This window comes from Hippopotamus amphibius, chromosome 2 (genome assembly GCF_030028045.1).
Source record: "Hippopotamus amphibius kiboko isolate mHipAmp2 chromosome 2, mHipAmp2.hap2, whole genome shotgun sequence".
NCBI lineage: Eukaryota > Metazoa > Chordata > Mammalia > Artiodactyla > Hippopotamidae > Hippopotamus > Hippopotamus amphibius.
The window spans coordinates 7,394,981-7,412,752 of record NC_080187.1 but is presented as its reverse complement, the minus strand read 5'-3'; the positions used below and the strand labels follow the sequence as shown (position 1 = coordinate 7,412,752).

At 54.6% G+C, this 17,772-nt stretch overlaps 3 protein-coding genes across 4 annotated transcripts in view; 2 read left to right on the top strand and 1 right to left on the bottom strand.

The window, feature by feature from the left end:
* The window catches only part of PHYHD1 (phytanoyl-CoA dioxygenase domain containing 1), a 36,597-nt gene extending 24,998 nt beyond the window's left edge, over positions 1-11,599 (top strand). The window contains exons 2-12 of one of the 2 annotated variants that reach the window (XM_057721430.1): positions 1,256-1,335; positions 2,936-3,094; positions 6,497-6,572; positions 6,712-6,759; positions 7,852-7,907; positions 7,993-8,055; positions 8,689-8,710; positions 9,976-10,104; positions 10,202-10,318; positions 10,952-11,078; positions 11,183-11,599. In XM_057721430.1, coding sequence (XP_057577413.1) covers positions 1,303-1,335; positions 2,936-3,094; positions 6,497-6,572; positions 6,712-6,759; positions 7,852-7,907; positions 7,993-8,055; positions 8,689-8,710; positions 9,976-10,104; positions 10,202-10,318; positions 10,952-11,078; positions 11,183-11,228 — 876 coding nt within the window. In that variant the 5' untranslated portion in view covers positions 1,256-1,302 and the 3' untranslated portion in view covers positions 11,229-11,599. The remainder of the gene's footprint in view (positions 1-1,255; positions 1,336-2,935; positions 3,095-6,496; positions 6,573-6,711; positions 6,760-7,851; positions 7,908-7,992; positions 8,056-8,688; positions 8,711-9,975; positions 10,105-10,201; positions 10,319-10,951; positions 11,079-11,182) is intronic. The other variant, XM_057721431.1, reaches the window with a different exon arrangement.
* Positions 11,600-13,815: 2,216 nt separating this feature from the next.
* On the bottom strand, positions 13,816-16,749 carry DOLK (dolichol kinase). Its single transcript, XM_057722254.1, has 2 exons — positions 15,897-16,749; positions 13,816-15,746 (listed from the first exon to the last, which is right to left on the bottom strand). Exons 1-2 carry the CDS (start codon positions 15,912-15,914, stop codon positions 14,001-14,003), a joined length of 1,764 nt encoding a protein of 587 aa, XP_057578237.1. The 5' UTR covers positions 15,915-16,749; the 3' UTR covers positions 13,816-14,000.
* NUP188 (nucleoporin 188) overlaps positions 15,980-17,772 on the top strand; it is a 45,597-nt gene continuing 43,804 nt past the window's right edge. The window contains exon 1 of the mRNA XM_057722252.1: positions 15,980-16,059. Coding sequence (XP_057578235.1) covers positions 16,028-16,059 — 32 coding nt within the window. The 5' untranslated portion in view covers positions 15,980-16,027. The remainder of the gene's footprint in view (positions 16,060-17,772) is intronic.

Here is a 17,772-nt window from a genome sequence, read left to right as displayed (position 1 = left end):
GTTCCCCGAGGAGCTGCCAGCCCAGCACTAATTCGAGACCCTCACTGTGCTCCTGGCACAAGGCAGGTGTCTCTCGGGATCTGTTGGGAAGGGGCCAGGACAGCTGGGAGCGGAATCTTGGTTGTATTTCCCCAAAGGGTTCTCTGTCTTCCACCCACCTTCCTCACCCAGCCTGTCCCCTGGGAACCTCTTCACCCTCCAGCCTCAGGAGCCTGCGGGGCTCTCCCCTCCCCTGGCTCTCGGCTCTTGGGAAGCAGGGACCAAGTAGCTACTCCCAGTGCGGTGGCCCAGAAAATACGATTTGACGCAGGGCCGAGGCTCCTGAGGGCTGAGCAGTGTCCCCACGCTCATTCCCGAGACACTCTGTCCCTTCGCCATTCAGAAAGCATTATTTCAGGGAGGGCCAGTGGCCAGTTTTCAGAAGCAGCAGCCAGAACAGCCCCGTCAGCTGCTGAGCAAGGCTGGCTGGCAGGGTGGGTGTGCTGACTGCCGGCCTCCGCCGTGCCAGCCGGCCTCAGACACCAGCATCTTGGGCCTGGGGGTGGGGAACAGGAACCATGGCTTCCCTCTGCCTCATTCTGAAGACCCAGGCCCCGGCTCTAGCCCCTTTCCCTTTATAAGATCCCCCCTCATCGTCTACCTTCCTCGGAGCTGCGGACAGATCTGTAATCCTCTCAGGACCTAGAGAGTCTGGGATCAGAGCTGGGGGGCGCCCAGGGACCCGGACAATCCTCTGAAGCCCTCTCCCACCTCTGGGATGCAAAGCTCAGAGCCTGTTTGATGCATGTGCCCCTAGGCCCACCCCCCATCCCATCGCACTCCGAGGTTGCTCTGGTGGCCTGGGGACTTTCTAATCCTGCCTTGACCCAGGGGCAGACATGGGTCGGAGGTCACAGTTAGTGGTGGCACCTGGATGGGGACTCAGGTGTCCTCCTGCCTGCCCAGACGCTCTTAGAACGCAATTTTTGGGCACCTGGTAAACAGCCAGCTGGGAGTGGTTTCTGGAAAGAAACTGGAAGGGGGCAGTTAAAGGCCTTGTAGGAGATCAGAGATGGCTAATCCTGGATTAGCTGGGGGGATGGACCTACGATGTGGGGCAGAGACAAGGGCGGCCCCACCCAAGGACAGAAGTGAGAGGGTGTGGGTGGAGGGGCTGAAGGTTGGGATTCGGTTTTCTCTGGGCAGGGAAGGGTTAAATCCTCCTGGGCTTCCCAGGCTCCAGCCACTCTCCCCTCCTGACCTTTCTCCTCTCCAGCCTTGGGTACAGTACCCAGAGCCACCCGTGAGTCCTGCCTCGTCCTCATGGCCTGCCTGAGCCCCTCACAGCTCCAGAAGGTAGGGACCTGCCTGGCGGGGGGCGGGGGGGGGCCCTCCGGACTTGGAGTAGGTGATCCCGGGGAACTCGACCCCACCCCCTTACATTTTTCAGAAGAGGAAACTGAAGCCCAGCGTGGTCGGTTCACAGCCACGACCCTTAACTTCTGCACACAGCCAGGCGGTGGGGTGGGGATGTGTACTGGAAGAAACCAGAAAAAAACCCACAAGATCTTGTGAGCTGGGGGCGGGGGCGGGGGCGGGGGTCCGGGAAGGGGCGGGCCGACGAGGGGGCGGATCCACCCATCCCACCCCACCTGCTCGGAGACTTAAAAAACATGACCCTTGTTTGATCCTGATGGCAAGAGGAAAATGCAAAAAAATACAGAAGAGCTCAAAAAATAAAATTTAAAACCACCTATAAATTCCTGTGCTGAGACAATAGTTTGGTATACAGCCCTTGAATCTCTAAAAGGTCCAGGGGACTTCCCTGGCTGTCTGGTGGTTAGGACTCTGCTCTTCCACTGCAGAGAGCACAGTTTGATCCCTGGTGGAGGAACTAAATCCTGAAAGCTGCGCTGGGGGGCCAAGTAAATTAAAGTCCATCGTCACAGTAGCTGCCGCCAATTGATTGCTTGCTGTATGTTTCATGAAGGAGGCACTACTGTGCTCCCCATCTAAGTCTGAGGGCCAGAGAGGGGAAAGCACTTGCCCAAGTTCTCGCAAATTAGGGTACTAACTTGTATTTGGCTTTTTAAAAATTTGTTTATTTTTTGGCTGCGTTGGGCCTTCATTGCTACATGTGGACTTTCTCTAGTTGTGGAGAGTGGGGGGCTCCTCTTCATTGCAGCGCGTGGGCTTCTCATCACAGTGGCTTCTCTTGTTGTGGAGCATGGGCTCTAGGCACACAGGCTTCAGTAGTTACAGCACGGGGGCTCAGTAGTTGTGGCTCTTGGGCCCTAGAGCACAGGCTCAGTAGTTGTGGCACACGGGCTTAGCTGCTCCACGGCATGTGGGATCTTCCCGGACCAGGGCTCAGAACCCATGTCCCCTGCATTGGCAGGTGGATTCTTAACCACTGCACCACCAGAGAAGTCTCTGGCTTTTTAAAAAAAAAATCTCACAATGTATCTGGAACACATTCCCATGTCAGTAAATATTTTTCTATCAGCTGTGTTGTATTCCAGGTAGATTAAACCCTCCTTTGTGTGATAGGTTCACCTGTGTGCTGGTTTGTTTGATGTCTGTCTCCTTCCCTAGACTAACTTCTGGGAGGCAGGCATCACGGGTGGCTTGCTCATGACTGAATCTCCAGCTCCTAAAACCATGTCTGGTGCACAGTAGGTTCTCAGCCAATATTAGTTGGATAAATGAATGAGGCTGTATTTCCTGGAGGGTTAGGGTGGGGACACCTCCCCTTCTAGTCTCCTTCATTCAAGCAGCCAACACTGATTGCTCTTCACTGGGCGGTAGGATGTCATGGCCAGGGACGGGGGCAGAGCAAGGAACAGGATGCTAGGTCCTGCCGTCACATGGCTTCCGGTTTGGGGAAGGGTCAAATCAGTCCTCATCAAGGGCGTTTGAGGGCAGGGAGAAGCCTGAGCCTCCTTCCTGCCTGCAGTTTCGGGAGGATGGATTCCTGGTGCTGGAAGGATTCTTGTCTGCAGACGAGTGTGTGGCCATGCAACGGAGGATTGGCGAGATGGTGGCCGAGATGAATGTCCCTCTCCACTGTCGCACAGAATTTTCCACCCAGGAGGAGGAGCAGCTGCGAGCCCAGGTAAGTGCCTGGAGCAGGTGAGGATGCGATCTGGTCTTTGATGGGGGACTCAGTCGCCAGCCAGAGCAGCAGCCTGGAAAGGTAGGGTCCCAAGGCCCATGGGCTCATTCTGACAACGAATCAGGCTCTGAGCTTTCCGTGGAGTGGGCTCCAGACTAAGTATGTTATATACATATTTCCTTTACTCTCTACTGTAAATTTACAAGGTCAGCATTATCGCCCCCATTTGATAGGTAGGGTAAATGAGACAGCTCACTTGCCCGAATCTGCACAATTAGTAGCTGACAGAGTCAGAATTTGAACCCAGGTCTGCCTGATACCAAGTTCATGCTGTCACAGCTCTGCTGTGCTTCCTTAGAAGTTTTCCTGCCACAAAGGACCTCTGTGTGGTCACTAAGCCAGCACAGGCCAAGTGATTCTGATGGGCCCACCTGGGTAAGTCATCCCCCAATGAGACCAGGAACTCTGTTTCCCCCAGTGATCTAATAGGACTCAGTACAGTTTGAGATGGGTAAGTTGGGGCCCAGGGGTTCTCCCACACAGTTCTCTTAACCCTTCATAGTCTGAATTTATAAATCTGCTTACCGCTGGGCCCCCCAAGCCAAAGCTGTGGTCCAGGCTCAATAATAGGGCTCACTCTTACTCACAGCAAGGAGCTTCTGCCATCTGGTGGCCACAAGGGGAATTACAATGACTGGAAGCCTTGCAACCCAGAACATGGGAACTTCAGAAGGAAAAAAGGTTACAGAGTGACACTTTCCTCCCAATGCTGGGTTTCACTTGGCTGCACTGGTATTTAGTAATCACTACTGATGTTGTGAAAGACTTTGCAATGGGTATTAAAAGAAGGAAAGACTGGCAGTGCCATGTCTAGCTCTCCCTTCCAGCTTACCTGCACCTTTCACTGTCTTTGAGTTATTTGACCACTCTGTAAGTTGTATAGAACTGATAACAACTTACATGATACTTACTGGTCCATAGAAATGGGTATGAAGTGGGCCTGGCTGGATGCAATTATTGCCCTTATGGCTAGATCAGTTTGCACTGATTTGTAAATTCATTTCAGTGTTTCTTATTGCCTATATTTGTGTGGTTCTTGGAATTCTCCTTTTATTTTTTTAAAATTAATTTATTATTTATTTGTTTATTTTCATTGGCTGTGTTGGATGTTCGTTGCTGTACGTGGGCTTTCTCTAGTTGTGGCGAGCAGGGGCTACTCTTTGTTGTGGTGTGTGGACTTTTCATTGCAGTGGCTTCTCTTGTGGAGCACGGGCTCTAGGCGCATGGGCTTCAGTAGTTGTGGCAGTCAGGCTTAGTAGTTGTGGCACATGGGCTTAGTTGCTCCGTGGCACGTGGGATCTTCCCGGACCAGGGATAGAACCCGTGTCCCCTGCATTGGCAGGCAGATTCTTAACCACTGCGCCACCAGGGAAGTCCTGGAATTCTCCTTTGAACGTGTCGCTGGGTCCCTTGTGGATTGGGGAGTTAAGGAAAATCTTTAGCATCATCGTCTTTAATCTTATTATCAATTGTGCTTCCCAGACTTGTTTCCCTCCTAGTGCAGAGGAGTTAAGAATGGTGAAAAAAACCTTTTAGTTTTCAGTGGGGAGGGCTTGGAAAGGGCCAGTTGGGTCACTGAGTTGAGCCACGCAAGGCACCATGAGAACAGATGTGTGCAGGTGAGGGCGTGGTGGGGTTGTGCCACTTGGAAACCCACGTAGGGGGATTGGTGCCACTCAACGGTACTTATGTTGCCATGAAGGGAGATATACATTGTGATCATGGGCAGCTAAAGCCACAAGGAAAACATGGGGCATCTCCCTGGAGCATCATTTTCATAGGATGCTAAGAAATTTGAAACATGCTAGTAAAATTAACAAGAAGGGAGTTCCCTGGCTGTCTAGCGGTTAGCCTTCGGCACTGTCACTGCTGTGGCCAGGGTTCGCTCCCTGGTCAGGGCACTGAGATCCCAGAAGCCACACAGTGTGGTCAAAAACAAAAACAAAAACCAATAAAATTAACAAGGAGATGTTATTAAGAAAAAAGAAAAAGATTAGTAATAGCTCATATTTATCGAGCATTTAGCCGTGCCCTCGCTCGGTATTTTCTGTTTAGCAGCAGTGGTAATGATAATAATAAAGGCAGATATTCACATGATACCACATTCCAAGGACTGTTCTAGTGCCTTATGTATACTGACTCATAATCCCTACAACACCCTATGAGACAGGTGCCTTTTTTTAAAAAATAAATTTATTTATTTATTTGTTGGCTGTATTGGGTCTTTGTTGCTCTGTGCAGGCTTTGTCTAGTTGCAGTGAGCGGGGGCTACTCTTTGTTGTGGTGCACGGACTCCTCACTGCCATGGCTTCTCTTGTTGCGGAGCATGGGCTCTAGGCGCATGGGCTTCAGTAGCTGCGGCACACGGGCTCAATAGTTGTGGCTCATGGGCTGTAAAGCACAGGCTCAATAGTTGTGGCGCTCGGGCTGAGTTGCTCCGCAGCATGTGGGATCTTCCTGGAGCAGGGATTGAACCTGTGTCCCCTGAATTGGCAGGCGGATTCTTAACCACTGCACCACCTAGGAAGCCTCAAGATAGGTGCCTTTATTTTTTTTATTTTTTGGGGGGTACACCAAGTTCAATCATCTGTTTTTATACACATATCCCCATATTCCCTCCCTTCCTTGACTCCCCCCCGCCTCGAGTCCCCCCCACCCTCCCCGCCCCAGTCCTCTAAGGCATTTTCCATCCTCGAGTTGGACTCCCTTTGTTATACAACAACTTCCCACTGACTATCTATTTTACAGTTGGTAGTATATATATATCTGTGCTACTCTCTCGCTTCGTCTCAGCTTCCCCTTCACCCCCCGCCCCCTAGGATAGGTGCCTTTAATAGCTCTATATTTTATGAGGAAACTAAGCTTGGAGACTTTCAGTAATGTGGTTGTGGTCACAGCCAGTCAGGGGCAGTGCTGGGATTTGAACCCAAGTATTCTAGCTCCAGGGTCTGTGTTCTTATTTTCTAAAAGATTTAGCCTCTACCTGAAGCCTCCAACAATTATTCCCCTTTTACAGATGAGGAACCTGAGGCTTTGAGAGGTAAAACAAGTGGCCCAAGGCTCCCTGGGAACAAGGCTTGTTTGATCTAGCCATTAAATGAGTCATATGATTTATTAAGAGGTTTCCAAGAAATTCCATGCTTGTAGCTTCTGGCTGTGCTTCCAGGCCCTTGGGGTTCCCATTCACTGGCTATGCCGCAGTGGACAAGTTTGAGAAGCTCCAGCGGCATCTGTATTCACATCTTGTGGGATGCGAAGCATCTGAATCCTCTTCCCTCTCTGCCAGGCCCACCTGTGACCCTGTGATGCTTTATCAGTCCCTTTGATGTCCCCTCTCCACAGGGTAGCACAGACTATTTCTTAAGCAGCGGCGACAAGATTCGATTCTTCTTTGAGAAAGGCGTCTTTGATAAGAAAGGTTTGGAGCCGGGGCCCTAGAGGGGTGGGTGGCTGGACTTGGGTATCTGCCCCACTGGGGCTGGGGAGACACTGAGGCCAGCTGCCCGTGGGAGGCTGGACTCCAGTTCTTCTGCCTTGACCTGTCCCTTGTGCCGCAGGAAATTTCCTGGTCCCTCCAGAGAAATCTATCAACAAAATTGGCCATGGTAAGCAGGGGCTTGGGGGAAACTGAGGTCTGGAGAGTTTGGGGACTTTCCCCCAAAGCGCATGATAAGTTAGTAGCCCAACAAATAGCATGTCTCGGTGCTGGCTCCCCCTTGGGCCCTGCTCTCCTGTGTCTTACGCTAATCGCATGACACTGCCACTGCAGCACTGGGAAGAGGGGGCCATTTGGGCCACCCCTCCCATGCAGATGGGTGTGTGCAGGCCCCAGGCATATGGGGCTTCTGGGTCCCATCGCTTCCGGAAGCCTCCTTAAGGAACACTGCACATGTTGACAAGGTCCCTGTTCCAAGATCCCCAAACCAAGCTAGGAAACACTCTTTTTTTTTTTCAGGGTCACACGTTACAATTTATTTTGTAGAGTGCTTTTTGGTTTCTTTGGCCATGCTGCGCATCTTGTGGGATCTTAGTTTCCCAACCAGAGATCAAAACCTGGGCCCTCGGCAATGAGAGCACTGAGTCTTAACTACTGGACCACCAGGGAAGTCCCTGTAGATTGCTATTTAAATTTGAAGTTATATCATGGTAGCTTTGTTTTTTCACAAATTGTGGTAAAATACTATAAAATGTACCACTGCAACCATTTTGAAGTATACAATTCAGTGGCATCAAATACACTCAACCCTCACTTTTTGTAATAACAATAGTAGTAAATGGTGAGAAGTGTTGACTATTCTGTGCCTGGCCCTGGGCTGTGCTTACAGCCCAGGAGGCAGGGCTGATCTCTTAGTCCCATTGTACAGAGGAGGAAACTAAGGCTTATGGGAGAGAAACGGGTGCTCAAAGTTCTACAGAGCAAGTGGCAGTACTGAGATTGCTACCAAGTGATGGGTCCTTTGGAGTCCTTGGTCCTCTGAAGGGTGGCCAGTCAGGGCTAGAACGTCAAGAATAAGGTCATGGGTGGGGCAAAGGCACCCGTGGGGCCCCTTCCTTGGTTATAAACAAGCAGAAAGCTTAATGGATAGAAAATAGGTGAGAACATCAAAGTGAGGCCTGACCCTGGGTGCCCAGGCCTAGGTGTGGGAGGGATGCGTGGGGGCTGAGGACTAGCTCTTCAGCCCACCTCTGTCCTGCAGCTCTGCACGCCCATGACTCTGTCTTCAGGTGTGTCACACACTCCCCCAAGGTGCAGGTGAGTAGATATGTCAGTGAGGGCTGGCGAGTGGGCCAGATATGAGTGTGGGTGGGCTGGCCGTGTGACCTCTGCCCCCTTTCAGGCTTTGGCCAGAAGTCTGGGCCTCCAGATGCCCGTGGTGGTGCAGAGCATGTATATCTTTAAGGTGAGCTCCCCGTCCTTCCCAGGCCTCAGTTTACCTTCTGTAAAATGGGCACAGTACTCATAGCAAGCCCCTCCTTACAAGGCCACAAGCTGCCTCCCTGAGGAGTTATTATTAAGTGGGCAGGAGAACACGAAAATCAGTCTCCTCTGGTTAGGGGGTGCCTGCCACTTAGTTGGGGCTCAGTTAAAATTTGGCAGCTCCCAGGGCTGCCTCCTCCCTTTGTGGCTATTGAAATGCTCTGCTCCCAGCTTTCAAGGCCCAGCTCAGTGCACCTCCTCCAAGAAGACTTCCAACTGCCTTGGGAAGAGAGGATCCATCTCTGACCCTAGAGCCCAGAGGCTCAACCACTGGCCTGGCCCCCAGCCTCTCCTGCTGCCTCTCACTTGTGCCTTGTGTTCTTGTTAGGCACTTGTGTGCTCAGACTGGGAGCTCCCTGCTAGGCAGGGTGGCTTGTCTCTTCGCAGCCCTCCTGGGCCTGGCACACAGTAGGTGCTCAATAGCTGGGTGCTGACGCGGAAGCCTTGCAGATAAATACCCGTGGCCGGGGAAGAGCATCCCACTCGGGTGGCTCCGAGCAGCCCCTGCCCCTCCCCGCTCTCCCTGGCCTCACCCGGCTACCCCTCTCTCTTGCAGCAACCTCACTTCGGCGGGGAAGGTGAGCAGGCTGGGGGGCCTGGCAAGGCCCCGGTGGGAGATCTGGGACTTGAGAAGTTGTCTGGTCTCCAGAGGGAGGGAAGGCGCCTGTCGAGATGTCCACAGGCAGCAGAGAAGCCACCTTCTGCTGCTTCACGAAGGAGTGGATGGCAGGGAGGGTGTGTGTGTGTCTGTCCAGGAGCCCTTGGCACAGTGGTTCTCAAACCTCGCAGCAACTCCTTGCTGGTTACAAATACAGATTCCTGGTCCCCATTCCCAGAGGGTGGCAAGGGCCTGGGAATCTGTATTTTACCAAATTCCTTGGACGATGATTTAGCATAGAAATTGGTAATCTGATTACAAACCCCCTCGATACACAGATACCCTTTCCAGCCCCCTTCACAGGTGATGATCCACTTCTCTCAAATACCTCCAGTGACAGGGGCTCACCCCCCTGCAGGCAGTTCTTCCTTTCCTTATACGAGCCCAAGTCATTCCCCTTGTGAGGCCCCCTCCTCCCCACCATCCAGCCGAGGACAGTCTCCTGAAGGGGTGACCATCCCCTCCCAGAGCCTTCTCTGCTCAGTCTAGCTCCCCAGCTCCTTCCGCCATTCCTCCTCCAAATGTTCTGGGGCCCCCACCATTAGGACACCTTCACGTGGACACTGTCTAGATTGTCAAAGTCCCTCTTAAACTTTGGTGCTCAGAAAGCACACGGTTCCCCAGAAAGGGATGAGTCAAGACTAGCACCCCCTTTTGTTATTACAGACTAAGGTCCTCTGTTCAGTGGTTCTCCATCCTGCCTGGACCCCAGCATCACGCAGGGGCTGTTTACAGTGAGGATGCTGGGACCGTTTCCCCCTTCACACCCAACTTCCTAGTCTTAGACCACTGGTGGTTTACAGTGGACCCTCTGGTGGCTGGAGGTGCCTCTCCCTGGTTAAGGACAGCAGCTTGAGTTACCTGGCTGGAATTAAACAATAGCAGCTGCTTTTTAGGCAGCAATTATAACGTCAGGCCCTGTACTAAGCACTTTCCATACATTGTCTCAGAATCCTCCAGCAACCTCGTAAGGTTAGGTTATCGTTGGGGCTGCTCTATGGTTTAGGAAATTTAAGCTTTGAGAGCTGAAATCTCTTGCCCAGAGTCTCTGGGCCAGGAAGTGGTGAGAGTCTAACTGCTCATGCGAAGCCTGGGCCTGGAGGGTCCTGGGAGGGCTGAGTGCGTAGAAACGAGGCCAAGGTGAGGTGGGTCCGGGCTCCTCATGCCCAGACGGGCCCGCTGCAGTCTCCCCTCACCAGGACGCCTCCTTCCTGTACACGGAGCCCCTGGGCCGGGTGCTGGGCATGTGGATTGCTCTGGAAGACGCCACACTGGAGAACGGCTGCCTCTGGTTCATCCCTGGCTCCCACAGAGGTGAGGCTATCTGCCTCTCCCTGCCCACTCATCCCCACTCCCCACGGGAGAGGGACCTGGAAAAAAGAGGCGCTAAAGGCCCCATCTTGGCCTACAGGTGGAGTGTCGAGAAGGATGGTCCGGGCCCCAGCTGGCTTGGCACCCGGCACCAGCTTCCTCGGGTCTGAGCCAGCCCGGGATGACAGCCTCTTTGTGCCCACCCCAGTGCGGAGAGGTAGGGGAGTGCAGAGGGCGGGGAGGAGGGCCCAGAGGTCATGCCTGGGGCTCTGTGCTTGCTCTGACCACCCAGCTCACCTGAGGGCTGGGTGGGCACTGGGAGGTCTGAAAACTGCGTGATTGACAGCAGGGGCTCCCAGATCAGGCTGGAATCCAGCTGCTGCTACTTCTGGGCTGTCTCTGTGGGCAAATGACTGAACCTCTCTCAGCCTCCGTTTCCCCAGACATAAAGTGGAGAAGCCAGTGAGATGTCACATGTAAGATGGTGTGCCAAAAGTGCTCACAAATCCTGGCTGTCAGCACACCCTTCCTTTTAGAAAAGGGAAACTGAGCCCCTCCTCTGCGTTCATGGCTGAGGCTCCAGCTAGCTGGCATGGGACAGAGAGCTTCTGCCTGGTTCTGTATACGCCGCGGAGCGGGATGCCCTTACTGAGGCTTGCCAAGGGCGAGGGCCACAGCAGAAGGGACTTGATCCCAGCGGAACCCACGTCCAACAGCACAGCCTCTACCCTCTGAGCTTCCAGGGATGGGAATGGGATGAATAGGCCACAACACCACTTGAGGGAGGGGGGCGCCCACCATGTCCCTTCCTGCCCTGAGTGCTCTCCTGACCTGCTGTGTCCCTGGCCAGGGGCCCTCGTCCTAATCCACGGAGAAGTGGTGCACAAAAGCGAGCAGAATCTCTCTGACCGCTCACGCCAGGCCTATACTTTCCACCTCATGGAGGCTGCTGGTACCATCTGGAGCCCAGATAACTGGTAGGTGGCTGGGTGTCTGTGTGCCCCAGACAGCGCCCGAAGAGGTCCTGGAGGCTGGGAGCAGTGCTACTAGCACCTCAAGGTCCTCTCCCCGTCCTCTGCAGGCTCCAGCCGACAGCCGAGCTGCCCTTTCCCCCACTGTATACCTAAAGCCCCTCTCAGAGTGCAGACGCTGTCCCCTCGGGAGAAGCTGTGGGCTGCCAACACCAATGCCTCGCCCAACTGCCTAGCTGCGACGACGGGGAAGCCGCATCTCCCCTCCTGGGCTTTCCTTCTGCTGGTGTCTTGCAGACAGGCAGGCACGAGGTGGCTGCGGGGCAGCAGAAGCCCGGGCCGGATGCCTTTCCTGAGATCCGTCTCTGCCTCAACCTACCCCAACACAATCTCCCGTTAGAGGCAGCTGCACAGCCACAAAAGCGTTCTGGCTGCTTCTCTGCCAGCTTCTCATTCGTCTCCCCTCTCAGATGGAACTCCTGGTCATTATAGTGCGAGACACTGAATAAAAATGACTTCTGACTGCAGCATCTTGATCCTTCTTTCCAAGCAGCCTTGCTCTCAAGCTGAGAGCCCCACTGAAAACCATCCCAGGTAGCCCAGCCCTGCCTGGAGAGGTTGCGTGACGTTAATAACAGTACGTGACATTCAGTGGGCATGCATGGTGCCAAGAGCTTTCTGTGCTTTATCACCAGATCCTCACCCCCTTCAGGTAGGTGCTGTTTACCGATGACGGAGCTGACACATGGGGAGGGTAAGGGACCTGCTCAAGCCCCACGGCTGCTCAGGTGTTTGGCGAGGTCAGCTGGATCCAGAGTCTGTGCTTCTAATCTCTACACTCCCAGTTCTCCATGCTCGGGAGGGGAAAGAAGACCAGGGCCTGGAATCTAGTCTTAAGATTCTGGTTCTGGCTGTGTGACCAACTCGATTTCCGGTCTCAGGCCAGGCCCTTCTCTCTGGGCCCGTTTTGCCACCTGCACCATCAAGGGGCCGGACTAGGGCCTCCACGGGTCCCTCCTGTTTGGGCATGCTTGGCAGGCACCCAGACCTGCAGGAATAACTACAAAATCCAAAACCTGCTTGGCTGGGGTCTGGCCCAGAGGTTGCAAACTGGGGGCCACCAGCCGATTTAGAATGTAGAAGTGTTTTGCCTGGGCCTCAGCATTAAAAAACAAAACAAAACAAAGAAAAAACCCACAACTTTTTACAATTGGGAGATTTCATATAACAATCCAGGTTTCTAAACTTCCTTGAATGAGGTCAACAGCCTGGGGCTTGTGGTCTAGCCTACGTGACCACTGGCTGGAGCTGCCTCCTTACAGGTACGTGTGCTTCCCGCTTCCCTTCCCTGTCCTCCCTCATTGCATTACCTGCCTGGCCTCAGCGGCCTTATGATTTCATGACCTTGATTTCCAGCCCCTACTCTATATGTGAACAGCCCCGCCCCCTGGGGAGTCAGTGGGGCAAAGCCGGCACTCACGTACTGTACATGCTAACATGGTACTGCCTCCTTCAGCAAGCAGTAGCGGGGAGCCTGAGCGAAGGGAAGGGTTTGTTAACTCTCCTTTGAGCCCAAAAGCAATGTCTCAATACTCTCCTCTGTGGGAAAGGGCTTGGCGTTGATGCCCAGGCAGAAGCACAAGCTCCCAGAGCTGGGGTCCTCGCTTCCGGCCTTGGTAGGCCAAAGTTCTCACCTCTCCCAGCTAGGCCCCTGTGAGGCTGGTGAGAAGTGGGGAGAACCTGGTCCAGCTTTGAGAAAACTGCTGTGCTATCTTCTCACTGATGGGAAATGTTCATTCAGCGAAGGTCTGCCGAGTTCCTGCTGCGTGCCAGGCTGTGCTGGCACCGGGGAATGCTGTGGGGAACCAGGCAGAGCTTGACTCTGCCCTCAGAGAGCATGGCTGGAGCATGCCCTGCCCCTGGCAGACTGATTCTGAACTCTCAGTAAACTTCACCAGCCCCCGAGGCTCTAATTTCTCGCCAAGAGAAGAGACCAACACAAGTGTGGACATGACTGGAGGATGAGAGGTCTCAGGAGGGACTCCTTGACAAGGACCCCGTGCTGTCCAGGCTGTCATTCGTCAGCACCACTCAGCCAGGCAGCAGAGGCCTTGAAGCAGGGCAGGGTTGGCTGAAACAGGTAGTCAGCTTAGCACGGGATCATCTTCCTCCAGCCCTTCCAGGGATGCGTCAAGTCGATCCCATCTCTCCCCATCAGCTTTCCCGAGCCCAAATGGGAGAAACAACATGCACTTGGCTACTCTCCTCTTGGATTCTCCTCTGAATGAAGCCAGGGGAGTAAGGTCACTCTGGTCTCCAAGTACAACCCACATAACCCTTTAGTCTGCCCGGCTTTTTGCTGAGATGAGGACTGGCCTCGGGTAACGATGACACTTTCCCTCACTGATGGGACACTTTTGCACTTATGTGCAGGCCCTGGGCTGGTCACCTCACACACGTCACTTCACCAGAACCTCACAACACCCCATGAGGTACAAGCTCTTAGTATTCCCATCTTGCAGACAGGAGAACTGAGGTCTAGAGTGATTAAGCAACTCACACAGTTAAGAAGCAGTGCAGCCAAGGATTCTGACCAAATAAGTCTGACACCAGAACCTTAAGTGTTGACCACTCTGTCCTACGGCCTCCAGTGTCCACTCAGACACCCTGAGGAATGCAAGGTGAGGGGCGGCCCTATGGCACGCTCAAGCTTTTAGAGCTGTTGCCCTATCCTTCAAGCCTCTTTGCTTTTTTAAATAGCACCAAAACTAAAACCAGGAACGCTTTGATTTTTATTTTAAATCTGAACCAACTGAAAAATTAAACCTGCTTCTACCCCCTTGGCTCTTCAAGCCCCAGTGGCTGGCTGCTGTGGGGACCATTCGTCCTCCCCATGTCCCTGTTTCCTTCATTGCTGCTGCAGAGCAGCTAGGCCATCAGCAGTATCAGGAGGTAGAGAGGCAAAAGGAGGTTGTCTATCTGTGTAGTGTATGCTTCTAGGAGGGACACGGTGCTGATGGACCCCAAAATCCAAGCATAACTGTAGTTTAGGTCCACTCCACTGTCGAAGATTAAGATCAGAGCTACAGAAATGATCTGGGCAAATATAGATGTCATGGTCCCCTCAAAAGTCTTTTTGGTTCCAGGCCAGCGAATCTCCCCGATGGTGCTGCCGAATATGGAGGCCACAGTGTCGCCCACACCGACGGCAAGGACGCCTGCATAGGGGACTAGGGCCCTGGCTCCCCCTAGGCTACCCTTCTGTGTGCAGGGTCTGGGGACTAACCAAATGGGAAGAGACATGCCTAGGAGTAGGTAGATGTGGGTCAGGATGAGTGGTCCACTGTCTCGTTCATCCAGGAAAAGGGACAGGAAGCTTCGCAGAGTGTGGCCCAGAGGCTTGATGCGGAAGTAGCGCACGTACTCCAGGAAGATGAAGACCGCCAGACATACGGTGGCGGCCACGTAGAGCAGTGGCCGGTCCAAGATGATACCTGGGATGTAGGTGGCTACCACGATGAAGTGGAAATACTTCCGAGCAATGGTGGGGGCCTGGTGCTTCTTGGACTCGGAAGCTGACCGCTTGGCATTCTGGTATAGCACCACCAGGCAGGCCAAGGTGGCCAGCAGAGACCAGTAGGTTAGAAGGTAGACTCGGGTCTCTGTCTGGAAGAGGAATTGAAAAAGCCACAGCAGAGGGTTCCTGCGGATGAGCCGGTGCAACCAGGGCAGGACCACGCCAAGGCCCAGTACACAGGTCATGAGGTGGAAGAAGATGGAAGAGGCCCAGGTGCCTGAGTCCATGAAAACGAAGAGGGTGCTGAAGAAGATGCCCATGAGCACCATCCCTACCACCACCACCAGCAGGAAGAAGTCCAAGGGGTCCCCCTGGCTTTCCACCACCGTCAGAGAGCGCTTGATGAGCTGGTTGAGCATAAAGCTGATGCCACCCAGCACCAGCAGTGCCTCTCCAGGGGTGAAGCAGCGGGGCAGCAGATACAACAGGATCATGTTGAGGTAGACGAAGATCAGCAGGACCTCCAGGACCTCGATCACCTCGCCTACACTCAGCGAGTGCTTCATGATATAAATGATGACGCCTCCAGCCAAGCCCGAGATGACACAGGTGTTGGTGGGCACCGGGCGAGTGATGCCCAGTGCCAATACTGATGAGAAGAGGGCCACTGCCATGCCAGTGGCCGCCACCACAATTCCAAACCGCTCGAAGTATGGGTTTCCGGCAGCCTGGCAGCGCTCCTTCATAACCAGCCCGAGCAAAGGCATGACCACCGAGGCGGGCAGGAGACCACTGTTTGCAGACATTCTGAACTGGAAGACTGCGCTTCCCTGCTGTAGCAGCCGGTCCCACTTGTACTGGACGTAGAAGGCCTGCACCGCGAGGGCCACGGCGCACCACGAGTACCGATCCCACACGGCTGCGTGGATGCTCAGCACCACTACGAACACCACTGCCGCCTCCGCCAGCACCGACCCGCTCAGCGGAGCCCCGGACCCAGGGGCCGGGGGAGCGCGCTCTCGAGTCATGTCTCTAGACCTGGGGCCCCGGGGAAAACCGGGGTGACTAGGGACGCCCTGGACGTCGGGCCCTTTAATCTCCGCCCGGCAGAGAGCGGTAGCTTCGTTCAGCCAGCACCTTCTCTCTTCGTTCTCCGGCTGCGAGAAGGGAAGCTCCACTGTAGGCCACTCTGTGCTGCCTGAGGGCTGGCGTCGGGCCACGCTCCACCGCCACCCACCTACGGCGTAGACGTCGCCCCTCGGCAGCCTCCCTCAGAACCTCGGCCGCCCTCGCCCGGGGTTGCTCACCTCTCCGGGAATCGCCATGTTGGCCCCGCCCCGCCGTCACGTGACGGAAAGCCCCGTCCACGCCCCTAGAGGCGCGTGGTCACGTGGGCGTGGCGTCTGGGGGCGTGGCCAGGGCGCGCGCGCGCGCGAAGATGGCGGCGGCCGCCGGTGATCCGTGTGTGAGGTGCGGAGCGGGCCGAGTCGGCGGGGGTGCCTGTGAGGCGTGGGGTCGAAGCCGAGCGGAAGAGGGGCGGGAGTTGGGGGCGAGTTGTGGCAGCGGCGGCGGGCGAAGGCCGGCTAGGTGGACCGGCGCCGGGACGGGAGGCGGTTACGGCCAAACGGTCCCCGCGCGCGGGGATCTGAGGCGACTTCTCCAGGAGGCGGGCGGGTGCCTCACCCCTTCCCCGGGAGTCGGCCTCCCGTCTCCCCACTCGGTCCCTTGCCCTTCCTCCCCTCTGCCCGCGGCGCGTCGCTCGGCGGCCCCCGCCCCCCAGCGCGCTTCCTGTCCGGCGTGACGCTCCCTCAAGGCGCGACGGGGCGCTTCGCGGTCGCCCGGGGGAGCCCCCACCCGGGCCCGGCTGCAGCCTCCTGTGCCCGGCCCGGCGGCGCTCCCCAGGTTCCCGCTGGTGCTCGCGTCGGGAGGTCTTGTTTCGGGCGTCGCCGAGCCGCCTCCTGGCAGCTTCTGCCCTCTTTCGCCGCTCAGCGTTTCATTCACCCGTCTGTCTGGTGGTTTTCTCCTGCACTGCTTCCGGCAGCCGGCATCGCAGGCACTGTGCTGGGCTTTGGGGATGGGAAGAGAAAATATTAAAAGGAGACGGTGCTTACCAGCCTGCTGGCGTACTAGCGCCAGACACGGGCGCCGCGCTTTCGTTTCTGCGCGTTCTCTCCTTGAACTCGCACAACTCCAGCAGGCACCTTGTAATTTACAGATGACTCACAAACCCGGCTCCGAACTGGCTGAGTGGGAAAGTGAGGGTTCAAACCCGAGCGTGTCCGGCTGCGAAACTTTTATCTGGATCGCCTGACGTCCGTCTCCCACTCACAGCTCCAAGTGCTTTCCATCCTCCCTTCCACCCTCCCGCCTAGGCGTCCCGGTCACTTCTCGTTCCCTGTGCCGGCGGTGTTTCCCCACTCTTTTGTCTTGTTCACCGCCTTAGTCTCAGCACCCAGAAGAGCTTGTCACAGGCTCTCAGTAAATGTTTATTCCATTTGCCACTTCCTTCATCTCTCTGCTCTAGCGAGATTTTCTTCTTTGGAACTTCCATTGAACTGCTTCTGAGCCTTGTGAGGACCAGTTTGCTTTCTCCTCTGGCGTTTTCGCGTCAGCTCTTATGTCGGGCAGCACCGTGGTCACTGTGCTCTCCTTTTGTTAGGCTTATCGTACAGTCATTGTGGAGCTCGGGTAAAGTTTAGCTCCTGCAGGGCAGGGTGCACTCTTTAATGAAAGAAGACAAGGGAAGGAAAACTGTTAGTCTGCCTGAAAGATGCTTGCTTCATCCTGGAGAACCTACCAAACTCATACTTGAGGGTGGAGGAGATGACACTAGGATTTCTAGGCACTGCTTTGCTCATAGCTTGTTTTAGGAGCGATCTTTCTTTTTTTTTCCCCCTTTCTTTTTGTGTTGGAAGGCATGTGGTAACGATTGGGATTATACTGAACAGCAGCTTTCTGTTTGAAATGCCTAGAGGTCTGAACTAAGAAGAAACTTAAATTCTATTCCTGGTGCCTGCTGATTTGCAGATGACCACAGACAGGCCATCTTACCATTTGAGTCTGTTTCTCCAAATGTGAATCCTTTTCAGAGTAGTGTTGAGGTGGCTCTGAAGCATGTAGGAAACTGTATGTTAATATGAGTTGGCAGTAGTCAAAAATGCAATAATACTCTTAAATCACTCA